This window comes from Bos taurus, chromosome 6, assembly GCF_002263795.3.
Source record: "Bos taurus isolate L1 Dominette 01449 registration number 42190680 breed Hereford chromosome 6, ARS-UCD2.0, whole genome shotgun sequence".
NCBI lineage: Eukaryota > Metazoa > Chordata > Mammalia > Artiodactyla > Bovidae > Bos > Bos taurus.
The window spans coordinates 108,753,825-108,762,137 of record NC_037333.1 but is presented as its reverse complement, the minus strand read 5'-3'; the positions used below and the strand labels follow the sequence as shown (position 1 = coordinate 108,762,137).

General features: G+C 58.3%; 1 protein-coding gene across 1 annotated transcript; it reads left to right on the top strand.

Moving 5' to 3' along the window:
* The first annotated feature begins 5,067 nt into the window (after nucleotides 1-5,067).
* On the top strand, nucleotides 5,068-7,568 carry NKX3-2 (NK3 homeobox 2). Its single transcript, NM_001193133.1, has 2 exons — nucleotides 5,068-5,533; nucleotides 7,042-7,568. The coding sequence occupies exons 1-2, from the start codon at nucleotides 5,068-5,070 to the stop codon at nucleotides 7,566-7,568; spliced, it is 993 nt and encodes a 330-aa protein (NP_001180062.1).
* The last annotated feature ends 745 nt before the right edge of the window (nucleotides 7,569-8,313 follow it).

Sequence of the window (8,313 nt, the reverse complement as noted above, 5' to 3'; positions counted from 1 at the left end):
TCCAGTGTTCTTGCCTGGAGAATTCCAGGGACGGAGAAGCCTGGTAGGCTGCAGTCTATGGGGTCGCACATAGTCGGACACGACTGAAGCGACTTAGCAGCAGCAGCAGCACCGACCACGTTTCTCTACATTGGTACCCGCACATCCATCAGAGGTGTCCGCTAGATGGCGCTCGTCCTCCACTGTACCCAGGCCGGGTCGGGAGTGCGTGCATTTCTTTGTAAAATTGAGGGGTGATTTCTAACTCGAGCTTTTTACAGTTAAGAAGACTAGCTCCAAAGGAAACACGCCTTTCATGAGGCCGTATCGCATCATCTCAGAGCCTCGAGCAAAACTCAGGTCCCCATATTTTTGAACTTAGTGAACTTTCATCACCTGGCTGTCTCCCCTCAACACATGATTTAGTTTGTTGATTAGGATAATAATGGCGTGTTTCTTTCTTTCTTCATAACAAGGTTTAGGTTCAGATCCACAGGCCTTGGGCTTCCCTGGTGGCTCAGATGGTAAAGATCTGCCTGCAATGAAAGAGACCCAGGTTCAATCCCTGGGTCGGGAAGATCCCCTGGAGAAGGAAATGGCAACCCACTCCCTCCTTTTTACCTGGAAAATCCCATGGACAGAGGAGCCTGGCGGGCTACAGTCCATGGAGTCGCAAAGCATCGGACAGAACTGAGCACATGACTGAGCACCTGGGCCAGCGACTAACACTTCACTTCACCACAGACCTTAGCATTCTTTATTTTCAAAAGTACCAAACAGAAAAAAAAAAGGTTAGATTTGACTGCCTAAATTCTTTGATTTCCTTAAGTTTGAAGTTCCTTTCCTGATGAATGTAGCACAGAAATAAATAAGAAAGATGATGGAAAATCTTTAATGAGAATAAACGTGAAGGTTTACGGGGAGGGGAGAGCTGTTAGAATAGAAAACCCAACTGGGTTGGCATTACAAAGTCAGATCTGAATCTTGACTTAACTGCTTAGTGATGGTGAAGTCATTTAAACTCACTCCATGAGTCTCAGTTTCCTTATCTGTAAAACAGGGATAATAATGTTTTCCACCCTCAGGGAAATGTAGATTAAACAATAAGCTGCGATCCTGGCACATTGTTGGAGGGCAGCAATTGCTTAAATATGAAACTTCCTCGGCCTATAGTAATGGTCTGATGATACACCTGGACCACGTGGGTGAAAAATCCTTGTGGGGCCTGAATGAGGATGACTTAGGAACCCAGGAGCCAGGGGCTGCTGGCTGGCAAGTGGCCCGTCGCTTGATGCCCAGGGTGCCTCCGTCGCGTGGAGTGACCTCCAGAGCCTGTGGACGGGGACAGGGGGGTAATTCCCAGGTTCAGGCTGCCTGGATCTGGCTCCAACGAGGCAGTCCTGCGCGGCGCCCTTTCCCTGCGCGTCAGCCCGCGCAACTTAGCATCGGCCTCGAAGAGGACCGGGTACAAACCCTCGGGTTAAAGGACTGGAAACCCTGGACCAGAGACAGCAGGTGAATCCAGCCACGGCCACTGGCGTCTGAGAGACCCGCGTGGCCTCCCACTGCGAAGCAGCCTCCCGCGCCGGCCATCGCGCCTGCCGCGTCTCCCCGCATCCTGCCCGGGGCGCAGGTGGAAAGCGGCAGGGGCGCGGCGCGCGGGGGCACAGCGGGAGCATCCCGGCGGACGCGGGCCCGGGGGAGCGCGGGGGCGTGAGCGGCAGCTTGCGACGCGCGCCTGTCCGGGAGCTGGGGTTTCTCCCCCATCGCCGACCCTGCGGCTCTCCCACCCTCATTGCGCGCGGCGCCCGGTCCCGCGGAAGCCTCACCCTCCGACGGCGCTTCGGCGGCTCGGGGTTGGAGGGTACGGCACGCAAGCGGCGTGCAGGAACCAAACTGCAAAGGAGGAAGGGTGGTGGATGAGGATGGAAAGGAGAGAGAGAAGACGAAGACAGAGCTGGGCGAGGGGCCCGGGAGGGCGCAGAGCGAGCCAAGCGCCTCCCCGAAGCCCGGCCGACCGCCGGGGGCTCCTGGGCTCCACAGATTCCCAGGGTCGGCCCGGAGCTCGGAACTGATCGAACCTCGGGCGCTGTCGGGCAGCCGTGGATTCCCCGGAGCTCACGGTCAAGTGCTCAGAAAGTTGCCCTCTCTGGGCTGCGAGCGGGGCCCCTGTGAGCCCGCGCCGACGCGCCCTGGTCCCCCAGTCTCCAGCGCAGCGACAAGCGCTGACTTGCTGCGCCCTCGCCATACACCCCTCATCACTCGCCGGCCTTGATTCTGCAGGGCATGTACCCGGGAAACCTCTATGCATCCGTCCAGCTCAGCTCACCGGCCCCCAAAGCCTCCTGGTTCCCACCAAACCCCACCATCAGCTTCTATTTGTAGTTCCAGACCCGCGAGCTTCCTCTCCGCCAACACTCCCGGCCCTGCCTGCAGGCATTCCCTAGACCTAAAGGTTAACTGGCCGCCGCAGTGGCCCGAGATGACTCGGTCCCTCGCTGCGCGCTTCCTGAAGACTCTTATACCCCGGGCACACACCAAAAAACAAACAAACAAAACAGGCAGCTCAAAGTCACCGAACTACAACTTTCTAAGCTTTGAAAAATCTCTACCCAAGCCTGTGGCACGGGGTATATGCTACTTTGATTTGGGGCTCTTTAAAAAAACATTGGGAGCGGGGGAACCAAGAGGTGGTTATATATTCAAGTAAGTCTTTGTATAGCTCCCAAACTCACTCTAACACTCGGTCATTCAACCCCCCAGCATCTCTGCGTGTTTGTCTCCATCAAGTCCTAACCCCATAAAGGGATGGTTGTCTGCGACACAGAGTTCACACCTGCTCGCTTCTCTGCTTCTGGGCCACTCTTGTCCATCTCCTCCTCAACTCGCCCCAGAGAGGAACAACAAATTGTCTAAGGTGGTGGGAGGGGGGGCGTAACTTAAAGGGTAAATCAAGGTCAGCGAGAGGAAGGAAAGAATGGTTTTCTTTTGAAACATCGTGTGCCTTCTGTTCTGTTTTCCTCGGGGCCTGAAGAGAGTCCTGTTCCTTACACTTGCCGCCAACGGACACCAAATTGAAACACCTTTCCCAGAAAACTGAAGTAGTCGTATAGTACTACTAAAGGGCAATGACCTCTCCAAGGGTAAGGTTTTCTTCTCCCTTCCCTCCCCAAACACCACAGGATCTGCACTGGAGTGTGTTTGGGATGCGAGAGAGCGTCACGTGGCTGAAATGCTGGAAAGTATAGATGCTTCGAAGCCCTCCACTGGCCCTGCAAACTACCAGTGTGTGGATTTCATCCTGCGGTGCAGAACAAGAACCACAAAAAAAGAAAGCTAACAAGGGCGGATGTTATTTGTTTTAGTAGTACCAAAAATACCAATCCCAGCAATTTCAATTAAATTAAAATCACTGAATTAAAATCACAGCTCTTTAAGCTTATTTAATGGTTCAAATTGTGTATTTGGTTTTAAACCTCCCGCAAAAATTTATAGAAAACAATGAAGTGTGTTCCTTGAGTAAAGTATTTATTTAAAAATTAATAATGAAAATAGAGTAACAAATGTTTTGACATACCCACAATATTTGTGTTTCTTAGCCTGGCTTCTACTACATAAAACAATTCACTACTCATTTTTAAAAACAGCATTAAAGTCATCTGTTCAGGATCTCTACTTTGGTAATTCCCAGATATTCTTTTAAACAAAAATGTTTTTCAACTCACAAGTAGCAGAATATTTCAAGAACAAACAGAAAGCTTCAATTTTATTCCTCGTGTAAAATTGTACAAACTTCAAGTACATTCAGTATTGACCGCCCAGGGAAATGATCGCTGAATTTCCAGAAACTCCCAAAGATGCCCTCCAATTTCTTGTCTGACTTTAGCTCTATCTGTCCCATCTTTTCTTTTTTCATGCCTCTCCAGAAACTGAATCAAATACAATCCGGTGAGGAAAGAAAACTATTTCTAGAGTGACTTTTGGTTCATTCATTATTTCAGAGAAAAGAATGAGCCGTGAGGAAGCCGCGAAACTGGAAGGGGAAAAGAAGCAGCAATTTATTCTTCGAATCTATAAACCTCCCTAGAGAACAGAAAATAAGCGCACGACTTAAGGAACTGCGTTAACTTGGGTTTCTCTCCCAGATCGGACTCAACTAAATATCGCGCGTTCCATAAAAGTGCCAGAATAGGTAAGAAGCCGTGGTCTAGGTGGCTGAGCGTCCCTGCGGCTAGAGTATGATGCTTCGAGGACCAGACTTGGGAGAAAAGGGGTTAAGTCAGACCCTGACTTTCTCTGAGCAACGTGCCCAGTTTTGTCGGTTCAAGTCAACGTCGCCCAGGAGGACCCAACCAATGGGCGGTCGGGAAGGCCCGGGACCGCCCCCCGAAGGGGCGTGGCCTGATGCTGTCACTCAGCAGTGAGGAATGACACCCGGGCGGGAGGGGGGGTGGACGGTGGAACGCTGGGGAAGGAAAGAGAGAAGAAACAGATAAAACCGGGACGGGGGTAACAAGGTGCCCCGCGCCTCTCGGAATCCTGAGGCCGTCGCCGCCGCCGCCTTCGCCGCCGGGGGTGGGCTCCGGAAGAGCCGGCCCAGCAGGGCTCGGAGACGACGATCCGAGGAGCGAAATCCTGCAGGCGGGGAAGGAAGAGACCAGAGGCGCAAAGAAAAAGTGACTCGGGCCGTGCGCCCCGGAGGCGCTGGAGAGGGGACTGCAGCCGCGGAGGGGGGCCTCGCCGATCCTCCCCTCCCCACTCCAAGTCCTCCGAGGGCCAGACCCCGGCCCACCCCTAAGGGAGATTAATCCAGCCGAGCTGCGAAAAGGAGAACTTCTGGCGCTGGATTGGGGGGGAGGGGGGGTCTCCGGGTGGGGTGGGCCTCGGAAGTGGGGGTGAGGGTCGGCGCTGATCCGGGGCCCGTGGGGGGCGGAGGCTGCTAGGCAGCGCAGGAGTGGGCTGCAGGGGCCTCGCGCGCGCGCGCCGGGCTCACTCGCGCTGCAGAGGCCCCCGCGCGCTCCATCCAGCTCGGAGCTGCCCGCGCGCCCCAGCCGCCCGCCCGCCCGGCCGCTCCGGCCCGCGGCGCTGATGGCTGTGCGCGGCGCCAACACCTTGACGCCCTTCTCCATCCAGGCGATCCTCAACAAGAAAGAGGAGCGCGGCGGGCTGCCCGCGACCGAGGGGCGCTCGGTACCCGGGGGCACAGCGGTGGCAGTGGCTTCGGCGCCCGCTGTCTGTTGCTGGCGACTTTTTGGGGAGACAGACGCGGGCGCGCTGGGGGGCGCCGAGGACTCTCTGCTGGCGTCGCCTGCGGGGACCAGAACGGCTGCGGGGCGGACCGCGGAGAGCCCGGGCGGCTGGGACTCGGACTCGGCGCTGAGCGAGGAGAACGAGGGCGGCCGGCGCTGCGCGGAGCCGCCGGGGGCCAGCGGCGCCTGCCGTGCAGGGGCGACCCTGGGCCTCGGCCAGCCGGTCTGCGAGCTGCCCGCCGCCAAGGACCTGGAGGAGGAAGCCGCAGGCCGGAGCGACAGTGAGATGTCGGCCAGCGTCTCAGGTTCGGCCAAGGCTTCGCTGGGAAAGGGGGCCGGGCTGAGGGGCTGGGCAAGGAGGGCAACCGCGCAGAGTGAGGTGGGCGCGCTGTGAGCACCCCGCGCCCTGGGGCCCCCGCGTTGGCCAAGACCCTTAGCTCCGCGCGCTGGCGAGGGCTGCTCTAACCCTCCAGCCACTGAACCCCAGAGAGGGCGGATGGGGTGAAGTTTCAGACGACGATCTCGGGCAGTGTGCTTTAGAACCGGGTGGGAGGGAACCACTGCATCCTAGCCTTGAGTCCATCGCCAGTGCCTTGGGTTGAGTCTGTCTCCAAATCCCCAAAATCAAGGAAAGGGAAGAGGCAGCGAACCAGAGACCTTGGGGAGCCAGTACCCTGGGCCTGGCCCACAGAGCAGTTATTGTTTATTCTTTGAAGTCCTGTTGGACTCTTTATGACCCCACGGACTGTAGCCCGCCAGGCTCCTCTGTCCATGGGATCCTCCAGGCAAGAATACTGGAGTGGGTTGCCATTTCCTTCTCCAAGGCCCAGAGATCAGAGATGCTCCCAGCCTGAGGTCCCAGAGCCTGGACCGGGCAGCTCAAAGATAGGTAGCAAGGGATAACATTCAAGTGGGCCGGAACCCAACCAAGCCAGAGCTTTGGGAAGAGGGTTTATGTAGCTTTCTTAGACCCCAGGCTAGAGAGAGCTGCGCTGGGCTGAAGACCCAAGAGCTGGAGTAACCCCGCAGCCAGCAGAAGGCAGCCGGGCTCGATTTAGGTCATCCCAGACCCAAAAGGGAGAGGGCCCTCCTCAGCCACGAGCCGGGACGCGCTTTGGTCAGAAAGACCCCCGTGCGTTCCCTTTCGGTTGGACGGTGTAGGCCTCAGCGTTGGCTCCAATCGAACAGTATCTGCTGCAGGCTAGAGTGCTGGACCTCTGCTAGGGTGCAGCCGGGGGGAGCAAGGAAGGGACCCAGGAGCAGGCATCGGATTAGGGTCTAAGGATTCGAAGCGGGGACACCCCTCAATCCCCAGCCTTCCTTTTATATCCTTTCGAAGGGCGAGGGAGAAACCTACCCACGTCCTTGACAGTAGCCTGTTGCCGCAGCCCGCGTGTGATGCGTGTGCGCGCGCGAGGTGGCGGGTGAACCCAGGGAGAGTGTCCCGGGGTTCTAGGACTGAGAGCGGAGAAGGTTTTGGGGGACGCTCAGACCCGATGTCCCCATTTGCTGAGAAGAGCCCGGAGGAGCTCAGAGAAGGCAGGGAGCTGGATCTTGGCCGCACAGCGTTGATACAGCGGCTGAGTTCCTTGCCGGCTCACAAGCCTAGAGAGAAGCAGGAAGCGAATGGGGCAGAGTTTTAAGACTCGCCTCCCGGACCGTGGCTTCCAGGCCCACCCCACCACTCCGGCGGGATCAAAGTGTATATCCGCCTCCCAACCCAACCCCCAACCCCCACGCCAGCGGTTGAGGCCGGACCTCACTCCTCGGCGGCGCTGACACTGTCTTGTTTCTGTTCCCACCGGGTCCGCAGGCGACCGCAGCCCGAGGGCCGAGGACGACGGGGTTGGCCCGGGAGGCGCACGCGTGCCCACGCTGTGCAGCGGCGGTGGCGGCGGCAGGCCGGCGGGCGGCGCGGAGGAGGAGGAGGGGCCCGCTGCGCCCAAGCCCCGCAAGAAGCGTTCGCGCGCCGCCTTCTCGCACGCGCAGGTCTTCGAGCTGGAGCGCCGCTTCAACCACCAGCGCTACCTGTCCGGGCCGGAGCGCGCAGACCTGGCCGCGTCGCTGAAGCTCACTGAGACGCAGGTGAAGATCTGGTTCCAGAACCGTCGCTACAAGACCAAGCGCCGGCAGATGGCTGCCGACCTGCTGGCCTCGGCGCCCGCCGCCAAGAAGGTGGCGGTGAAGGTGCTGGTCCGCGACGATCAGAGACAGTACCTGCCCGGAGAGGTGCTGCGACCACCCTCGCTGTTGCCCCTGCAGCCCTCCTACTATTACCCTTATTACTGCCTCCCCGGCTGGGCGCTCTCCACGTGCGCGGCCGCCGCGGGCACCCAGTGAGCCGGCCTGCGGTGAGGCCGCGAAGGATCCCAGTGCCCCAGCTCCGGACGGGCGCCGATGGCCCTGCAGGGTTGTGCCCGGTACAGGGGCGCCCCGCCGAGGGGGCGGCAGGTGGAGGATGAAATCCAGCTCGGCTGCTCTCGCTAGGACGTGCGCCCTGGCCGCAGGGATGGGGTCTACCCAGAGGGGGGCGCCTTTTTTTCTAGTTGGAACAGAGGCATCCTATGGCCTAGGGACCCGGCGTCCCCTCGTCCCCACCTGCTGGGAAGCCCTCGGACACTATTTATTACCACCGCACTGTTGGATTTGGGTTGTGTCTGCCTGGGGATGGCGTTTCCCAGAGCGGAGAGAGCTCCTGGAGACCACGGAAGCCTGAATCCCAGCATGTCAGGCCTGCGGGAGCTTCGTGCGCTAGGCCACACTAGTTCATGGTATCCATGCTACCGATCTATGTATATCTACATATCTATTATTTTTGGAAATCGCATTTGTTACAAAGGGGTACGGAACACGGGCAGTCCCCAAGGAGCCCCAGGCTAGGGGTTCATTGAACCGTGAAGTGCTTGGTTTGCCGGCCCTCTGCCCCATCCCTCCCCGCTGTCGCAGCTTGGGTGGGGGCGCCTGATTGGGTGCTGAATGTATGGAAGGGAGCCTCTGGGCACTGAGCAGGGCATGGCCCGGTGTCTTCCGTCTCGGAGTCCCGGGGCTGCGACCAACCCAGGCAGCTCCTGGAAGCCCCTGAACC